The following is a 19,570-nucleotide window of genomic DNA, read 5'->3' on the forward strand; positions in this document are numbered from 1 at the left end:
TGGGCAGTTCTGTGAGGCTGGCTGCCTGGCAGGAGACAGCTCTGTCCCTGGAAAGTTGAATGTGGAAGGAAGGGGATGAAGTCCTTAATGGCAGTCCCCAAAGGAGAGTGGAAGGATGGAGGGGATGAAGGATAGTAACGAGATGTGGTACCTGCCAGGCCTGACCCTCTGCACTACTCTGGCTGCCCAGGTTCCCGCAAAGCACCCCGAAAGAAGCTGTCCCCCACATATCCCCAGGCTGAGGCTTCCCCAACACCCTCTGAGAGCTTTGGAAGGTTACCCCACTTCTATGGGCAAGGCAGAGGCCCAGGGTTTCCTCAAACACCATGCTTTCCGGGCCAGGGGAGAGTTCTTAGTGTCCAACTCTTTGATTCCCCAGGTCTGGGGATCAGGGTGCGGGCGAGGTTCCCTCAGAGAGCTCCCCTGTCCAGGTTCCCCACCCCGTTGAGGCCTGTGCATGCTACCGAGGAGGCGGTGGAGATTGGGGAAGGAGAGCCTGGCTGAGCAGTGCGGGGAGGGACAGAGGCAGGGCTGACAGGGGGCTGACGGGGGCTGCCCTGTTACCTTCTTGGTGCACTGTCTAACCGTGCTGATTAGTTCTGAGATAACCATGTCCACACACTTGAGACACGGTTCTCGAATCTTCTTCACCTGCTTTTTCACAATGGTTTCAAAGGCCATGTCTGGGGTAAACAGCCCCGTTCTGAACGCCCGGAGCAGGAGAAGGGCACAGTGTCACAGGCTGGCACTGGCCAGGAGTGCCAGGCCAGGGTCCCTCTCCAGCCCCTAGCTGTGCCTGTGGGAGGAGTCTGCCCACTACCCCCTCTGAGCCTCAGTGTCTCCATCTAGTCAGTGGGTTGGAGGGGAGTTCTAACGAGAGGTTTTCCATCTCAGAGTGGTCCTTGGGCCAGACAGCTCTGTCTGAGTCTCTTCTGCAGCCATTTGGCTTCATCTTAAGTGTTTCTGTGAAAGGTTCTACAGCCCCAGACTGTTTGGAAATGACCAAACTGAGGCCCCTTAAGAGCCATTCTGAGAACTGAGCTCTTCTTATTAGGACTAGGAGATGAAGTCTCCTGCTTTGGTCAAATGCAGCTATGGAAAGATAGATGCCATGCCGAGACACAGCCCGAGGCGTACAGGGGCACAGGCCACTTCTGTCTCCTTCCTAGAGGGGTCCCATGGGCATGGCACCGTTCAGGATCTGGGTCCCTGAGAGTACCTAAGGGCCAGTCTAAGGAGGGAAGTAGGTAGAATGAGTGAACCTGGGCTAATGGGAGACTGGGAACATCTGGCATGGTGAAAACTACCCACTTGAAAGGATTTAGAACGCTATCTGGGTGCTATACCCCAAGCCCTATCCAGTGACCTCCAGGCCATACTCCCAGGGACAGACAGCCAAGGAGGCCAGTGGGCTGTAGGCTGCAGGTAGCCCAGGCCTCCCAGACACCTCTTTTAGCTGGAACCTGTTGATCTGGGAGCCAGAAAGTTGGGGTTAAGGGATTGAAGACCTGAGGGAGGCTCCTTCAAGCCCAGTGCCCCTGCCTAACAGGGTGCAGACCCCACCCTGGTCCCAGTACATGCCTGATGCCATGAATGTTCTTGATGGCATAGCTGATCTCTCTTCGGAGTTCCTTCTCATCAAACTCCATCTGCGGTGGACGGAAGACTGGTCAGGGCCAGCCCTGCCACAGGAGGTGGAGACGGGCCCACCCTCCTGCTTGGGACCACAGTGCCCTACCTTAACCAGCTCAAAAGGAAAGCGTTCGTGGAAGATCCGGTTAATGCGGGCTCCACCGGACAGTTCGTAAGTGTCGATCTGGTCTCCAGAACCTTCGATGCGCTTCTCGAAGTCAACTGCAAACTGCTGGACCATCCTGTGTGGGAGAGGGGCGTGGCCTGAGGAGGCCCTGGCAGGTGGGAGGGGCTGGAGCGGTTCAGCCCTGGAGTCTGGGGACTTACTGCAGCAAGGCCTTGGTCTTGCGCGCTGGGTCGTCCGGTCGGAAGTTCTTGTACTCGTCCACCTCCTTCTCAATGGACAGCAGCTGGCTCTGCAGTTTGTTCCGAAGCCCCGGCAGTGTGTCCCGGATGTGGTTGGTCAGTTGCTGGGTGTGGTGGGTGGGTAAAGAAAAGGTTAAAACCAAGGTCACAGCCCTAGATGCTTACAGGCCCAGGCAGGGGAAGTGACGCTAGGAGGCTCTGTGGACGTCTCTGTGGAAGACCAGGTCGGGAGCTGTGGAGCGGTGGTTCTCGGCTGTGACCCTTAAATACAGTTCCTCATGTTGTGGTGACCCCAACCATAAAATCATTTTCGTTGCTACTTCATAACTATAATTTTGCCATTGTTGTGAAACAGAATGTAAATATTTGATATACAGGATGTCTGATATGTGACCGCCATGAGGGGGGTCACAACCCACAGGTTGAGGACCGGTGCTGCAGAGGGTAGGCCTGGAGCTTTACAGGTGCTCACAGAGACGAGCCGTCGGAATTAACATGCCGTGGCTCAGTTTCTAACAGAAGCCAGAAATCTGCACGGATATACTTGAAGTTACCTAACTTTGAGTAACTGAATGTTTTTAGATTCCAGACCCCAAATGCATTTAGGCAAGAACCCGTGCATACTCTGGGTTCCTGTTACCCAACGGTAATTCTCAAGTTCGGGCACTCAAGTCTGCTAGGTTCCCCTATACCCTGCCTCCCTGAGCCATCATGGTGACACTATGGGGCCGGGTCTGGTCACCACCATCCTCTTTTTAGAGATAGCGGTGGAACATCAAGGAGTTTGACTATCCCAGTGGGTGAGGAGTGGGTGAGTAACGGGCACAGCCGAGACTCGGAGCCAAATCTATGGTAGTCTCAACAGCCCTTGCACACTCCAGAAGGGGAAGCTTCTGGAATGTTCGTGGTTTCTGGGTCAGCCTCTTTTTTTTTTTTTAATTGATCCTTTTAAAAGAAATTATTTATTTACATTTTATGTATCATTCTCTGCATGTACACCTGCAGGCCAGAAGAGGGCATCAGATGGCTGTGAGCCACCATGTGGTTGCTGCTAACTGAACTCTGAACCTCTGGAAGAGAAGCCAGTGCTCTTAACCCCTGAGCCATCTCTTCAACTTCTTTGGTCATGCCAAGAGCACCAAGATGTCCAACTGAATACGTTCCAGTCTTTATTAGTCTATGCGACCATCCACACAAAATCCTGGTCTTCTATATATACCGGGAGTCCCAGAGCTCCCCTTTCAGGTCCAAGACAGGAAAAGTCTGCAGAATTCTTGCTACTAACGCCCTGTGGGACTGAGACAAGTGGCTTCTTTCTCTGGGTCACAGTTTACTTTGCATTGGTGAATGCTATCTCCATTGGTCACCCTGAGAAGACCAGGCTGGTGAGACAGCTCAGCAGTCAAGAGCATCGACTGCTCTTCTAGAGGACCCAGGTGTGGTCCCTAGCATCCACATGACAGGTCACATCTGTGACTCCAGTTCCAGGGGATCTGATGCCCTCTTCTGACTTCCCCAGGCACCAGACAAGCACTTGGTACACAGACAAAACACCCACACATATAAAATAAATAAAACTTACACACACACACACACACACACACACACACACACACACACACACGGAAAGATACACTTGCGTCCCTGGCCAAGTCTGCCCCCTACCTGGTTGAGGACCTTCTGCAGGTAGGGCGTGCCCATGCGGTCAGCCAGGTGGCGGTAGGATGGGTGAGAAAGAAAGAATTTGCGCTCAGCAGCCAAGGCGGCTGTGATGTCCTTCTTGCCGTCTATGTCCTTTTGGCTGCGGTTCACCACTCCGATGTAGCCTGTGGGACAGAGCGTGGGACAGAATGAAGGTCAGGGGCAGGCAGCCTTCTGGGAAGGTCAAGGAGGGAAGGCGGGCGGTGTCTCCTACCTCTGCGCAGAGGGAGCAGCTTGTTCTCCAGCACATCCCGAGCATCGGTGCCCTCATCCATCAGGTCCAGCTTGGTGATGACCCCAATGGTGCGCTGACCTGGACAGTGACCACAGGAGGGCTGCATGCCTGCTCCTGCCCCCGCTCCAGATCCCGTGCATTCCCAAACGTCCACACTATGATCTCACCCTCTGCCACTCCCTTGCCCACTCAGCCACCCCTCTGTCATGATCCAAAGGGGACAAAATGATTTTTCTGCTGATACTATTTCTCTTTTAAGAAATTATTTTTAGTTTCATTTTATGTGTTTGTGAGTTTTGCCTACACATATGTCCGTACCACATGTGCACCTGGTACCTGCAGAGGCCAGAAGAGGAGGTCATATTCTTTGGAATTGGAATTACAGATGGTTGTGAACAATCATGTGGGTGAGGGGAATTTAACCTTGGTCCTCTGGAAGAGCAACCAATGCTCTTACCCACTGAGCCATCTCTCTAGCTCCAGGTTGATGCCATTTTTAAAATTTTATTTTATGTGCATTGGTGTCTCATCTGAATGCATGTCTGTGTGAGGGTGTTGGATCCCCGGAACTGAAATTATAGACAGTTGTGAGCTGCCATGTGGTTCCTGGGAATTGAACCTGGGTCCTCTGGAAGAGCAGTCAGCGCTCCCAACCGCTGAGCCATCTCTCCAGCTCCACCCATGCCATTTCTTTTAGAGAGGATCTGGCTATGAAACTCAAACTGGCTTCAAACTTTACATCTGTAGGGGCTGGAAAGGTGGCTCAGTGGTTAAGATCTCTGGCTGCTCTTTCAGAGGTCCCCAATTCAGTTCTAAGCGCCCGCATGGCAGTTCACAACTATCTGTTCCAGGGGATCTGATGCCCTCTTCTGGCCTCTGTGGGCACTGCCAGCAAAAATACTAATAAAATAATCTTTTACTTATGTTTTATTTGATGTAGCTGCTGGTGGTGGCACATGTCTTTAATCCCAGCATTTGGGTGGTAGAGGCAGGGGATCTCTGTGAATTCAAGGCCAGCATGATCTACAGGACAGCCACAGCTACACAAAGAAACCCTGTCTCAAAAACAAACAAAAAAACAAAAAAATTGATCTACATAGTCTGGCCTGGCCTCATACTCACGATCTTTTTGCCTCCATCTGGGATGGGATCCTGAGTGTGCACTGCCACACTGAGTGCCAAAATTATGCTTTATTTTTTATTTATTATTATTTTGGGTTTTTTTTCCAGACAGGATTTCTCTGTGCAGACCTGGCTGTCCTGGAACTCGCTCTGTAGACCAGGCTTTTACTTATTTATGTCTTTATGTACGTGGGTGCACCCATGCCACCACAAACATGTGGATGTCAGGCAAAAACTTGCAGGGGTCAGTTGTTCCCTTCCTCCTCAAGGATTTCCGGGATCAAACTCAGGTCATCGTTGGCAGCAAGCACCTTTTCCAGTGAGCCACCCTGAAGGCTCTTTTTTTTTTTTTTTTTTTTTTTTTTTTAATATAGCTTTTAGCTTTTTGAGACTGCATCTCATGTAACCTAGGCTGCCTTCAAACTGGTCATATTGCTAGCGCTGGCCTCAATTCCTGGGTCTTCTGCGGGAGGGGAGCCTCTACTACAGCCGGCTGAAATGAGTCTAAAGGTTAGATGATCCCAACACTATTCTACTTACACCCTTCAAAGATAACTTCTAAACCCAGACTAGACTACTGCCGAGCCATCAGCTCGCATTGTGTATCAGCCGCCAGTTAGGAACCTACCCTGGGGATCCACCTCCTTGGCGATCTTGAGGGCATCCGAGTTGGCCAGGTCCGAATTGGCCGGGGACACAGCCAGGATAAGGCAGTTCTCCTTAGTGACGAACTGCATAAGCATGTCCCGGATCTGAAACTCGATGTCGGGAGGTTGGTCCCCCACCGGAACCTTGGTCATTCCAGGCAGGTCCACTAGAGTCAGGTTCAGCACTGGACAGAGAGGCAAAAAGGGGCAGGCCCACGGTGGGGGCGTGGTCAGGTGGGCGGAGTTAAATAACAGGGTCCGGCTTCAAGAGCATCTAGTGGTGGGCACGGCCAGAGTGGGAGGGGTTAGTCAGGTGGGGTTTGAGGTAAATGGACTCAGAAGTTCCCCGGGCAACAAGTATGAGAACTGTGGGGCCCACGGAATTGATCTAGGGGGCGTGGCTAGGCAAAGAAGGCAGAAGGAGGAGGCGGGGCCAGGTCTCACCGTGGGGCGAGTAGACCCGCAGGTTGATGGGCACCGGCGAAATGCCTTTGTTGGTGCCGGTGACCCGGTCAGTCTCAGCCTCGATCTCCAGGCGCACCTCCTCGAAGTCGGTGAATTTCTTCCCCTTGCAGTGCAGGAACTCGGCATATTCTGCTCCAGAAACCGGCAGGAAAAGGGGAAGATGCATCAGACCTGGGAAGCCCACCTGGGTGGTGTCTTTCTACCTTAATCTACCCTTGACCTCAAAACGCAGCGGTCCTAGTCTTCATTTTACAGCGTGTGTGTGTGTGTGTTTAAAATTTTATTTTATGTGCATTGGTATTTTGTCCACATTCATGTCTGCGTGAGGGTTTTGGGTCCCGTGAAACTGTAGTTACAGTTTTGAGCTGCCATGTGGGTGCTGGGAATTGAACCTGGGTCCTCTGGAAGGGCAGCCAGTACTCTTAACCACTGAGCCATCTCTCCCACCCCCCGTTTTACAGTTTTATACCCACTGTCTAGATTGGGATCAAGGCCTAAGGAGGGAAGGGTGGCCGGATCTAAAGTAACTCCACACACAGCTTCGGTAGCTAGGCTGAACTTCACCTTAGGGAGGGGCCGCGCCTGGCTGCTGACGGAGGACACCCACCTGTGGTAGAATTAACCAGCTGCAGAACCAGGGGACGTCGTGTGACGATGCCAGACCCTCGGGGCAAGAAGTCCCTGCAATGAGTTGGGGGTTAGAAGAGGGTCAAGATCTGAGGGCAGCTACCTTTTCCTCAGAGAGCACCTGCCCTGCTGTTAGGAGACACAGATCCCCTCACAGGGCTGGCCCACAGCATCTCACCACAGCATTAAGTCACTAAGGGAGTGGGCTCCCCCAAGTCATTGCTTCAGGTTGCCATGAGGCTAGGTCAGCAACTCCCCAGATGCCCCTCAAATATATACCATGTTGACTCTGAGTCAATAGGAAGTCACAGCCACCATTTTAGCCTTTGTTATTCTGCTCAGGAAAAAAAAAATGAAGCACAGGGTAGCCCAGTGACCAATTGGATCTCAGCGAAATCAGAGCAGAACCACCCTCCTCCCTGTCCCCTGGGACAGACAGGCTTGGTTCCTCTTCCCCAGGCCCCATCTGTCTAGAGCTGAAGACAAGGCAGGCGCAGCCTGGAGGAGGCAGGGAACAGAACTCAGGCTTCTCGGGCGCCTATTGCATGCCAGCTGCTTTGTGGGTGGAGCGCATGAGCGCCAGAAAGTGCCCTGAGAGGAGGACACAGCCACTGCCCCCACGCTAAAGACGGTCCAGTTGCAGGATATAGCAGAGAGGACTGTGGGCTCAGCTCCAGGAGAGCTCTTGGTCTCCAGGCCCCATGGACTCAGCCTCTTTGAAGGACCACACAGAGGGGCCCCAAAGTGCCATCGGTATCCCAAGACCTGACAGTCTATACCCAACTTCTGCTCCTGCTGGGGCCAACTTGAGCTGTCCTTTTGGCTGACTCTGTCTGTCAGCCATTCTTGCTTCTGCCACCCATGACTCTTCCACGGGCTGGCTGGAGGGTGGAGCTCTTCCCAGGAACCAGGGTGTCAGAACTAGTAGCAATGGAACCCCCCAAGAACCCAGGAAATGGAAAGCAGACCAGGGCCTGGGGTGGGGGGCGTACCCATCCAGCCGTTCATTCCCAGAAGAGACCAGGAGCCCAAGAGAGGACCAGATACTCAGTCTCAGCCCAGACCCAACTCAGGCTCATGTTTCCTGCACCCCAGGCTCAGGAGGAAAGGGTCAGGAAGAACAGACAGGCCTAGAGGCCGCAGGTTCAAGCCCCCCTCTTGGGGCCCTCTCCTCTACCACTTCTAGAAAAAGCGAGGTTACTGGGGGTCAGTGGTCTGGGGAAGGAAGGGGAAACTTTCCGGGTACCAGACAAATGTGTTTCCTTCTCGCCATGCTAATCTGCAAGAGGACAGGGCTGGTACTTCCTGTCCTCCACTGTACACTGGGCCCAGCCCAAGGCTCAGTACTCCTGAGGTGCTCAATGCATTCTAAGAGAATCCCCAAGTCACCGAACAAGACTCCCCCAGAGAGTCTCATTTTATATATAAAGCAACTGAGGCTCAGAGAGGGGATGTGACTCACTCGGTCACACAGCAGAACTGTATTTCGTGTGAGTTTTGTTATATTCATTTGGGTTTTGTTGTGGTTTGGGTTTTATTGTTGTTTGTTTTTCAATGCCAGACTTCAAAACCAGATCCGCAAATGTGCTGAGCAAGGACTCTATTATTGGGCTGTACACGCCAGCCCCAGGATTCGCCTTCAAACCCAAGTGTCTGTTGGACCCCAGAGGCTGGAAACATCCGCATCCCTCTGTGCCATCCCCTAAGCCCAAGGAGCCAGACTTAGCTTTTTATATAATTGAATCAACTCTGATTTGTACCAGGCCCTGTGCTGGGCCGTGAGGATGAGAGATGAGTCACCCAGCTCCCCACCCCAACTGCTCACAGCACGGTGGAGGCAAGTAAACAGATTGTGTATCTTGCCTGTGGTCGGACAGAGATGGCCAGGCAGGCCAGGGAGAACAGTGCCTAGGGCACTTGCCGCCTCATGGCCAGCCTTCACTCGGTGACGCCTCGGGGGAGGTCACCCATCTGTATGGGGGGTCCCCAGGATTGCGGAGGTTGCACATTTGGTTTTGCAGTGGCTTTGGTGGGTGTAGGGGCCTCCAGTCCACCCTCTTCCTCACCAGTTGCTTGCCAAGAAAAACCATGGCAACAACAGTTGCTGTGGAAACTGCAGGAGGGTTGGAAAGGGTAGGACTCACCACAGAGAGCCCTTCCCACGCAGAGATGTGGACCTTCCCTGGAGTTATTCCTGAGAGGCCTCTCTGTGAGTGGATGCGCCCACACAGCCCTAAAGGCCTGAGGGTGGAAGGCTCTGGAGGTCCTTGAAGACCGGGAATCCCAAGGCCCTCCTGATGGCTGCTTAGTCTGACCCAAGTCACTGCCACCTCAGAGCGGAAACCTATAAGCCACAGAGGTCAGGACCAAGCTCTCAGAGGGCCAGGCTCCCTATGTGAAGCCCACTCAGTCTGTGTCAGAGTCCACAGGCAGTGGTGGCACACACCTTTAATCCCAGCATGTGGGAGGCAGAGGCAGGTGGGTCTCTGATTTTGAGGCCAGCCTGGACTACACAGAGAAACCCTGCCTCGAAAAATACTGTGTGACCCGGGCGGTGGTGGTGCACACCTTTAATCCCAGCACTCGAGAAGCAGAGGCAGGCAGATCTCTGTGAGTTCGAGGCCAGCCTGGTCTACAAGAGCTAGTTTCCAGGACTGGCTCCAAAGCTACAGAGAAACCTTGTCTCAAAAAACCTAAAGGAAAAGAAAAAAGAAAAATAGTGTGTGTATATATAATGCCGGTTCTTCGATGTGTTGGATTCAGATCTCTACAGATCTCCCGCTAATCAGCCAGACCCTGAGTGACTGTCATGTTATTTCACTACGGCCTGCTATTTTAGTGGTTAAGAGACAATGCCAGGCAGAAGCCCTGCGTTCAAATCCCACCCCTGCCTTCCCTTTGGACTCACCCCTTCACTCCAAATCTGTAACGTGCTCAGCTGTGGCGGAATGTCACAGTGTTGCTAGAGTGTTTGTGGGGCCTCTCAGGCAGAAAAACCGAGTCCATGCCCAGGACGTGGAGACCACAGGGGGCTACAAGAAGGGTCCTTCATTTTTAGCCTCCTCTAGGAGGACCCCCAAATTCCAGCAAGAATTCTGCCTCAGCCGGGCGGTGGTGGCGCACGCCTTTAATCCCAGCACTTGGGAGGCAGAGGCAGGCGGATCTCTGTGAGTTCGAGGCCAGCCTGGTCTACAAGAGCTAGTTCCAGGACAGGCTCCAAAACCACAGAGAAACCCTGTCTCGAAAAACCAGAAAAAAAAAAAAGAATTCTGCCTCACCTCCTCTGGGTACTGATCCTGACCATGACACCACAAAAGATAAGATGAAAATGGGAAGAGAGAACACTCCAGTCACCAGTCACTGTCCTGAAGCTGGGACCGAAGCCCAGAGAGGGCAAGGATGTTTGAGGATCCACAGTAATGGAGAGAGGCTGAAAGAGAAGAGCACCCGGATGCCTCACAGACAGCAAACAGGACCAGTGGGTCCCCATGTTCAGACACAAATTCTGATACATAGTAGGTGCTCCAGCCACACTAGAAGGAACAGCTCTTTCCGCTGCTGGAAACACTGTCTCTACAGCTCTCTGCAAAGGGTCAGGGTCAGCATCTTTGACTTGACCTCCCCGTCAGAGCCACCCTTCCACCTTGCTTAGGCCTAGGGACAGCAGAGCAGGTGTTTCAGGAAAGCGTACGGCCCCGTAGCCCCAGAGGCCAGTGTGGAGCCCAGCATGGGAGGGCATCTGGTGGCCTGCCAGCTCTCCCACTCATTTCGAGCAGATGGTGATTTCACGGGGAGCCCTTGCCTTGCCATCTGCAGAGACACCTTCAAACCTGAAGCACAGAAGGGACGAAACAGACGCCTCTCAAGACCTCCAGCACCACCTACTTCCTAACTAAATTGGCAGTGTCATCTCCTCCCCGGGGAGTCTCGAAACACCACACCAATGAGCCAAAGTGACTCCCCTACTCCTGCTCCAGAATCCGAGGCTTGGCGTTAGAGTGCTTGGGTGCAAATGGTGACAAGAAGTAGCATGTCTGGTCTGACAGGTGACCGCTCTGTCCTGTTTCTTGGGCTCCGAGAGCAGGCAGGTTTGGCACTGTGAGTGCCCACTTGGGAGCTGTAGACAAGTGACCATTCCTCTTGTGTTTGTCTCCCCACCGGTGCAATGGGTGGTCCTGGGGTTTACTGCAGTTAAGGAATGGACAAGCACAGCTCGTATGGTTCATGAATGATCAGCTGGGGAGAGGTGGGAGGTGGGTTTCCAGTTGGTGGCTTGGGAGGGCAAGAGGGGTTTCAAGGACAAATGCAGCTCCCGAGAGTGGCAGGCAGGGCTGGTCATTCTCCGAGGTGGCCTCTGAAGCACTGACCCGGAGTGATGGACACTGGGAGTAGGTGAGGCTGTAGGTGAGGCTGCCACAGCAACAAGTCCTTCTCTGTTCCCAGGGCGCCCGGGAGACCTGAGGCAGCCCACACCCTGCAGTGTGTAAACATCGAACTGATGTTTGGACATTTGGGGCGGTCTAACTGTGGACTCCCGTCATGTGGTAATGGTCCCCCAGCAGGGACTGGGTGGGACCTGCCTCCATCCATACCCCAGTGCCCGGGATTAGTGGCCAAAGGGTGGACACTCAGATGCCCTGTTGAGAAAACTGAGGTTGGACAAGGAGTTTTCCCAGTTCCCACTTACAGCTCACTGGACAACAGGGGACACGGAATCCCCAAAAGAAGGTCATGGTGCAAGTTGGTGATGGGGTGGTGCCCCACAGAGCAATGTCCGTCCTTCCCAGCTCCTCTCCGTTCCTTCCCTTTGTCTTTCCATCCATGCTTCTTCCTTTCCTCTCTCCCTCTCTTTTTCCTCCCTCCCTCCCTCCTTCCATTCCTTCCCTCTTACGTTGATTTTTAACACTAGGATGCAATGTTTTTGTGGTTGTTGTCCTGGCTTTTCAAGACAGGATTTCTCTTTGTGTTGCTCTGGCTGTCCTGGAACTCACTTTGTAGACCAGGCTGGCCTCGAACTCAGAGATCCGCCTGCCTCTGCCTCCCGAGTGCTGGGATTAAAGGTGTGCGCCACCACCGCCCCAATGGAAGTTATGTTTTCAAAATGGAAATAGTTTCCTTTTTTTTCCACCTAATTTAAAAAAATAAAATTTTGGACTGGAGAAATGGCTCAGTGGCTAAGTGCACTGGCTGGTTTTCCAGAGGACCTGTAACTCCAGTTCCAGGGTACCCGACACCCTCATGCAGGCAAAACATGAATGCACATGAATAAAACATAATTAGATTTTAGGAAGGCATGGTGACACACGCCTTCAATCCCAACACTCTGGGAGGCAGAGGCAGGTGAATCTCTGTGTATTTAAGGTCAGCCTGGTCTACATCATGAATTCCAGGATAACCAGGGCTGTGCAAAGAGTCCTGTCCCTATCAGAAAGAAAGAAAGAAAGAAAGAAAGAAAGAAAGAAAGGAAGGAAGGAAGGAAGGAAGGAAGGAAGGAAGGAAGGAAGAAAGAAAGAAAGAAAGAAAGAAGTTTCCATTTGAAAACTTCAAGAGATATACAAACTATTTTACAATGTATTTTACAGCCCCTGGGGACAGCCACTGTAAGCATTGCTAGCACCAGCGGCTGTTGTCCCAGTGGGGACAGCCACTGTAAGCTGCGGATGTTGGCCAGACTCTGCTGGAGCCTTGGAAATCTGCAGCGTTCTGAGATTTCATTCTGGGGTGATAGGAATGTTCTAAAATTAGTTTATGATGATGGCTGCAGAACTCTGTAAATACACTAAAAATCACTAAATTGTGCACTTAAAACGGGAGGGGTTTATAGTGCACACATCACACAGCCAGAAGGCTGTTTAGGGCTCCGTCATCTGGACCAGGTGCTCTTGCGGCTGACTGAGGTGGCTGTGATCAGTTTCCCTATCTCATGGGGGAAGGGAAATTGAGGCTCAGAGGGTAGAAGTCACATGACCCTCAGCTGGACTACCACTCAGGCTCCTACAAGACACCTGGTACGGATACCTCTGAGTTGGTATTTCCTGTCACAGCAGCGTGGGGAGAAAGCTCCAACTTCACACCCCCCCCCCGGAAGTGTGTCCTACTCAGAGCCTCAGTTTCCCTATCGACGAAATGGGACTCAGTGTAGCTCTGTCCCTGGCTCTTGAGATGATGCCCTCAGAGCCTGGCTGTGGAAGACCTAACCCAGGGTGCCCACTGGAGGCGCTCAAAAGCTGGCCCTCGTCTGGCTATATACCCTGCAGAAGAAACCCAGGGAGGCTTCCCTCCCCTGTTCTGGGCGCTGGCCTCCTGGCTCTGCTAAGACCAGGTGCACGGGAGCCCAGGTGATAGAATAGCCAGTCTCTAGATAAATGCTGTAACTGTTGTCTGCCAGGAGCGTTCACCTTCTTTCTTCACTGCTTTGAAGGGAATCAGAGTCCCACCCCACACAAGGAACAGGGCCAGCACAGGAGCTAGGGCAGCAGGGAAGGAATCCAGAGAGGGGGCTGGCTGGTGAGATCTGGAGGTCGGAGCCAGTGAGGGAGACGGGGGCAGAAGAGCAGAGCCATGTTAGAGACCTCAACCATCCTCCAGGAGTTGCCAGCTAGGCAGGGGACCATGGGGACTGGCTGAAGGTGATGAGGCCACCAGGGCTCAGCTGGGGTCTGGGGCTCAGTTTTGAGGGGACAGGGTCCAAAGAATGCTTCAGCTAGAGGGGGTCAGGAGGAGGGAAGCGTTATAGAGCTCCCTGCTGGTGGCCAAGAGCGGACTCAGTGTAACAAGAGGTCACTGCTCTGATGTCTGGCTTTGTGGGGGTTGGGGATGAACTCTGGATGTGTTGACTGCAGAGGTTGGTCCTGGGGCCTCTGTCCAGGGTACTGGGCATCTACTACTAGGGATCTGCCTTAAGCACCTTCTAAGCCTAACTGGCCATTCCTTGTTGCCTGTAGGAACTCCAAGTCCCTCGAATGCTCTTCTATAAACCTTCCTGGTCCTCAGACTTCTGTCTGAGAAGGCGTAAGAATCACAGAGATACCCAGAGGGAGGACAGAGACAGGGCTGTGCAAACGGCCAGGGTGTGAAGTGTGGGCAGGCACATGGGAATGTCTGGCCTAGAAGCAGGAGACCTGTCGGTTCCTCTCTGTCTTTCATCCAATTGCTGTGTGACTTCAGGCAAGATCTCCACCTTCTCTGAGCTATTCTGAAAGCCTGGGATGACAGTCCACTTCTCCTGCCACTGGTCATTGATTTCACAAGGACAATAAACAGTGCTGTCCTTAGGTGTGGGAAACAGGAGCTCCGACCCTAGGCGTCATTGTGCCTATGGAGAAAGGTCTCCAGGGTCCTGCGGAAATAGCCCTCATTTTCAGGGATTGCCAAGAGAGCAGTCCCTTTTGGAGCCATAGATAATATGACAGTTAGGGTGTTTACGTGTGACAGTTGCCCAGGGTGGGTGGGGGGCTTTGTGGTGCAAGATGGGATGGAAAGGGATGGGGCAGCCTGAGAGAGAGGCCACCTGTCTCCATGCAGGCTAGGTTTGCCAAGGGCAGAATGTACTGCCTTCCGCAGCCTCGCCCTGATTTATAATAGCAATCCCAGACACATGGCACGTGGGCCCTGGTTCTGCTTCTGCCCACGCCTGACAGCACCGTGCCCGCACCTGGCTTCCCGCACCAATGTCCTACCTGGATGCTCACTACCCGACCAGCCAGGGTTCCCACCTTCTGACCCCAATCAAGCCCGGGAAACTCTGCTCTCCAGGCGCCGGGATCGAATGCCTTCTGCCAGGGTCACCTTTCATCCTTAGTTCCTCTGGGCCACTGGGATGGCAAGGATGGGGGAAGGGGTCCCCTAGCCGAGACCAGCCCCAGCTGTGAGCTCCAGTGTGGCTCAGAGTGCTCTGTGTGTGCCAGGGATGTGCTCTGGGGAGACCATGGGGTGGGGCGGGGGACTTGATGACTGTCCCTTTCAGGAAGGTCCTCCCCACACCTAGAATGGCTTAGTCTTCCTCCAACTTTTCAGGCTATTTAGTTTCAGTCTGGGTAAGCCCAGGCCTTGTCTGTTCTCTCTGCCCACCCCAGGCCAGGGACCCCTTGCCTCGGATGGCTGTTATGTCCCCTCTCTTTCTTCAATGTCAGTCTCCAACTCTGAGAAACAGGCTCACTAGGAAACTGGCTGGGGGGGAAACTGAGCTGAACGCTGAGGGGTAGGCAGTCTCCTGTGGGAGAGTGAAGTCCAGCGCAGAGAAGGGCAGAGAGGGGAGCAGCCACCTGCTGTGGGCTCTGGACAGGAGCTCACTTACCACCCTGTCCCACCTGCATGGGGAAGACACATCCCTGCCGCACCTGCGTCCTCTCAGCCCTCCACGAATCTCATGGGGGTCATGCTGTTATGTTCCTGTCCCCGTCCCCATTTCACAGATGTGAAGATAGTAGATGGCCAGGGATAAGCAAGATGCGTGGGGCTGTTGTGGTCACCATTTCTCACTGTCCTCCCCACCCTCGGACTGGGGGCACAAAGTAAGTGCTTACCTGCCATGCTACCCCGGAGGAATGCTGGGAGAGGGGACGTGGAGGTGGCCCCACATTGGATCTGTTCAGGAAATACTGGACAGTCATGGGGGTCACAAACACTCCTCCACAGCTACCCCTGCACGATCTCATCTCTCTCACGGGTTTAAATCCCATGTCTGCACTGACAGCTTCCAAATTTATATTTCCCGTGTGCCCTCTCTCCAGCTCCCCAACACCTTCAGGAGACATCTGGAGCATCTCTGGCTCAAAGCACTAAGACTGAATCCTCGTTGCCTTGAGCCTATCACTGCCACCCCTGAGGTTGGTCCTCCCAGACTCTCCTGACGGCCCCGCCCACTCCTGCTCTTGTCTATCAACCAGTGGGACCTGGCCCCAGACAGATCTGAGCCCACATTCTTCGACATCCCTGTAGGAGCCTCCAAGTCCTCCCTCTTGCCTCCTCCCTGGCACACATCTGTCAGGATCATCTCAAGTCCTCCACAGATAACGAAAATAAACCAATCTCCTGACAGTGGCCTAAGGCCTCACAGATGCAGCATGCCTACGCCTATCGCGGCATCGTTCCTGCCTGGGCAAATGCCAGCCCTAAGGTGCCTGTTTGTGTTTCAAATGGATCCTCTCCTGCACCGGGCCTTTTGCATTTGCTGTTGCCGGGCCAGGGATCTTCCCCCAGCCTCTCACACAGCTTGGCCCTGCTTGGTTCTCCTGGGTGCGACCTCCCTCTAAGACCTTCTGACCCCTCCATGCGGGAAGCAGCTCTTCTTCCTCAGGGACACTGGCCACATCCTTCAGTTACTCAGTTTCTCCGGCTCTAATGTGACCACCGTGGACCCTCCGAGAATGACTGCTAAGGACTGAATGAACTGGCCTCAGTCTCCCCATCTGGAAACAGGAAGTGAAAGAAAGAGCACAGACTCAAACAAGTCCTAGCAGGGTCCTGGACCGCTGCTGGGTCGCCTCCATGGCAGAGCTGACACTGGGTGCTTCTGTGTGCCTGGGAACCTGGCTGGCCTGGATTAGCTTGCTTCCTCCAGGGAGTTCTCCACTTCCTCTCCATGGGGGTTGGTGCGCTGGAAGCCCCAGGAGAAAGAGCTGTTTCCATGCTCACGGGTCTGGGGACCCAGAGCTAGGTAGAGAGGTCGGGAACCCAGGAGGGTTCTTGTAGGGCTGGCTGGCCTCGATTTTGCGGCTCATGTTGCGGCCCTGGCCTCTTCACTAGCTTTAGGGGTCAACACTGCCTCCCACTGGCTCTTCCGATCTGGGAGCAGTCCTCCTCTGCCGGACACCTGCATCTGAACACTCCTTCCCATCCTCCTGCCAGAGCCGAGCCGTGGCCAAGGGCACTGGGGTACAAAGGGCAGAGTTCAGGCCTTGCCCTGAAGCTCAGCAGGTAAACAGCAGGCTGTGCCTCTGCCATGATCTGGGCCATCCTTCTACACTCCCAGAGGGCACCATGGATAGGTCCCCAGGCTAAAAGATTCTCAGGATGTCTCAATGACCCTCTTCTAATGGGCTTAGTGAATGGCTTTTTACCCTTTTAGGAGGTCAAGGTATGTTTCTAGGGACCCCATCCTACAGACAGGGAAACCAGATGACTACATTCCAATGAGTCCCATGGCCAGTGTAGGGTCAAGATGGAGTCTGGTAGGTATTATCCTTCCCGAATAAGTGACCTTGAGTAAAGTCTAAGTCCAGTTGGTCCATCTATAGGGTGGACATCTATAGGGTGGGCATCTATAGGGTGGGCATCCATAGGGTGGACATCTATAGGGTGGGCATCCATAGGGTGGACATCTATAGGGTGGGCATCCATAGGGTGGACATCCATACGGTGTTTGCTTCACTGGAGCTATCTCAAGGCATGGGAGGAGCTCTGTGGAGATCCCCAGTCTGCACCCCTGACCAGAGCACAGTCGAGCTCACAGCAGTCCAGCAAATGCTCAGGGAGTGAGAGATGGGGCCATGGTATAGCACAGTAAGTGCTGGCCATCCTTGCATCCCACTGGCTCCAAGGGCTCCATAGTCCCCCACCCTTAACAGTCCTGACTGCTGGTCCCCTGGGAAGGGGGGCTCATCCATATGGTTTCCTGCCTGTATCTGCAGCTCTGGGGTCACATGATCCAGAGACAGCTGCTCCTCTCTGCTGACAAGACAGACACGGCCACTTCTACTGTGCTATGTCCACATCCCACGAATACATAGCGCTACTCGGATCCTCCCCCTACCTCCAGGGTGGGTTTGGGATGGGCTTCCGGGGGCAGGTGAGGGGTCGTCCAGTCTGCCCATATCACACAGATGTTTGGTAAAGGCAAGTGACTCACTCATCCAAGCTTTTCTAGCAAAACCTGACTTAGACCCAGACGTCACCCCACAGAGCTCCTGTTCCTCTGTAAGGAAGAGCCCCTGCTTCCCTCTCCCTCATGCCAATCATCTTCTTAGGGATGAAGGTCATTGCAAGAAAGCAAAATTTTCTAGAAAGATGAGAGAGAGAGCCATGCGGGTGAGGAGTGAAGGTCAATGCTCCTGTCCCCTCCCTCTCTCTGGCAGTCCCTTCCCCACACTGCTCCTGAGCTCATAGAATGATCTACTCTTTCTAAGAACCGGAAATGCCATCTCTGCCTTCCCTTGCTCAAAGGGAGTCTGGGGGGGGTCATGACCCTGCCTGTCCCCCTAAGTTCAAGACCCTTTGTTTCTAAGGCTGCACCCCCACTCTGCCACCTGGCTTTCCCAGCGCCTTGTGGGATCAGAGGCCTGAGGAGGATTAGGCTCTGCAATGGCTCACCACCCTCCACCTCCCCGCCATCCTGCCTCCCGGACTTAGTCATCTCTGCCCTCTGCCGCCTTCTCTCTCCATCACAACCCTTTTACCAGGGCAGGGAAGGAGGACACTGACAGGCCGCCCCCACCCAGGGGGCGGTGAAGCCAGGGGCCGGCTGCTCCAAAACGGCTCACAAGCCGCTTCCCCTCCCTCCCCCTTCCCTTCCTCGCCCCGCAGCCCGCGCCTCCCCCTCCGCCGCTCTGCGCACGGATGGCGGCGGGAGCCGCAGAGGTGTATATGTGTGTGTGTGTGTGTGTGAATGCGCGTGCATGTGCGTGTGCGAAGGGGGAGGCTGCGCCTGTTCCCTGATGCCCACGGGGCTATGTCCTTTTCTAGGGACTGAGAGAAGGGGCTGTCCCCTGTCACGACCAGTAATTCCCACGGGGGCAGAGCCGGCTCCATGGAACCTAGGATGGGAAGGGGGACACTGCCCTCCGGGTACTGTCCGCTCCCAGCGAGGCGCTGAGTAATGTGGGGCCCCTCGGTGCGGGTATTGGCGATCAAGGACAGCCCTTTGCCGGGGTCACCCTGCGGAGGATGGGGTGAAGGAGCGGGCGTGAGAGGGGGACTCCACTGATGTCCGAGGTCTGGTGGGGTCGCTGCGGACCCCAGGGCTCGCGTGGGGGGCGGGGGCGCTCAGTCCTCGGGAGCAGCTACCAGCCCGTAGGAGCCCGGGGCGGGGACCCAGGGCACCGGAGCGCGGGAGTCCGCGCCGCTCCTACCTGCCCACGAAATTCTCCAGCACCGAGCTCTTGCCGGCGCTCTGGCCGCCCACCACGGCGATCTGCGGCAGGTCGAGGTCCGCGTTCTGGCCGATGGCGGAGAAGGCGTCCTGTAGCCGATTGACCAGAGGGATGAGGTCTTCCATCCCGCGGTTGCCCATGACTGCAGCGGGCCGGCGGGTTGCGATCCCGGCTGCCGCTCCTGCTCCAGCTCCTGGCCCCCGGCTTCGCGGCTGCAGCAGAATATCCCGACTGCGTGCGCCGCGGGTCCCCCGCCCCACGGGAATCGGAGCGGAGCGCTTCTCCAGACCGCCGCTAGATGGCGCACGGGTCTCGCGGGCTGGTCACCATGCGCAGACGCCGCGCGGGGCGTTATGGGTGTTGTAGTTTTCTCTTTCTGCGGCTTTCGGGGTGACTTACCTGTGTTTCTCGGGTATGGATGCTACACCGAAGATATTATTTCTGGCGACGATAGAGGTGCTAACTCTAGAAGCTGGTTATTATATGGTGGCCTTGATTACTTCATTCTAGGATTCATTTCCAGTAGAGAAACTGAGACCTTAGAGGAAGATCTGGCACCTCAAGACTGTGATCAGCTACAAAAATAAGCTCTAGTCCATTTAACCTTGGATGCTTTCTATTCTAGCTTCTGACACTAATTAATAATCTTCAGTATATTCCTTTCTATTTGGGGGCCTCAGTGTTTC

The 19,570-nt window shown here is 54.3% G+C and overlaps 1 protein-coding gene across 17 annotated transcripts in view; it reads right to left on the reverse strand.

The window, feature by feature from the left end:
* Dnm1 (dynamin 1) overlaps positions 1-19,151 on the reverse strand; it is a 45,340-nt gene extending 26,189 nt beyond the window's left edge. For 7 of the 17 annotated variants that reach the window (XR_009055983.1, XR_009055986.1, XR_009055982.1 and 4 more), the window contains exons 1-9: positions 18,864-19,150; positions 6,776-6,849; positions 6,148-6,297; positions 5,685-5,888; positions 3,914-4,012; positions 3,664-3,824; positions 1,960-2,102; positions 1,739-1,874; positions 1,582-1,649 (exon numbers count right to left, since the gene is read on the reverse strand). Coding sequence is in view for 12 of the 17 variants with exons in the window: in XM_057754729.1 (XP_057610712.1) it covers positions 1,582-1,649; positions 1,739-1,874; positions 1,960-2,102; positions 3,664-3,824; positions 3,914-4,012; positions 5,685-5,888; positions 6,148-6,297; positions 6,776-6,849; positions 18,864-19,024 (1,196 nt within the window). In the remaining 5 variants the exon portion in view is untranslated. Of the gene's footprint in view, positions 1-564; positions 704-1,581; positions 1,650-1,738; positions 1,875-1,959; positions 2,103-3,663; positions 3,825-3,913; positions 4,013-5,684; positions 5,889-6,147; positions 6,298-6,775; positions 6,850-18,863 lie in introns of all 17 variants that reach the window. The other 10 variants (XM_057754728.1, XM_057754726.1, XM_057754730.1 and 7 more) reach the window with 3 other exon arrangements.
* Positions 19,152-19,570: the final 419 nt, after the last annotated feature.

This window comes from Chionomys nivalis, chromosome 22, assembly GCF_950005125.1.
Source record: "Chionomys nivalis chromosome 22, mChiNiv1.1, whole genome shotgun sequence".
Lineage (NCBI taxonomy): Eukaryota > Metazoa > Chordata > Mammalia > Rodentia > Cricetidae > Chionomys > Chionomys nivalis.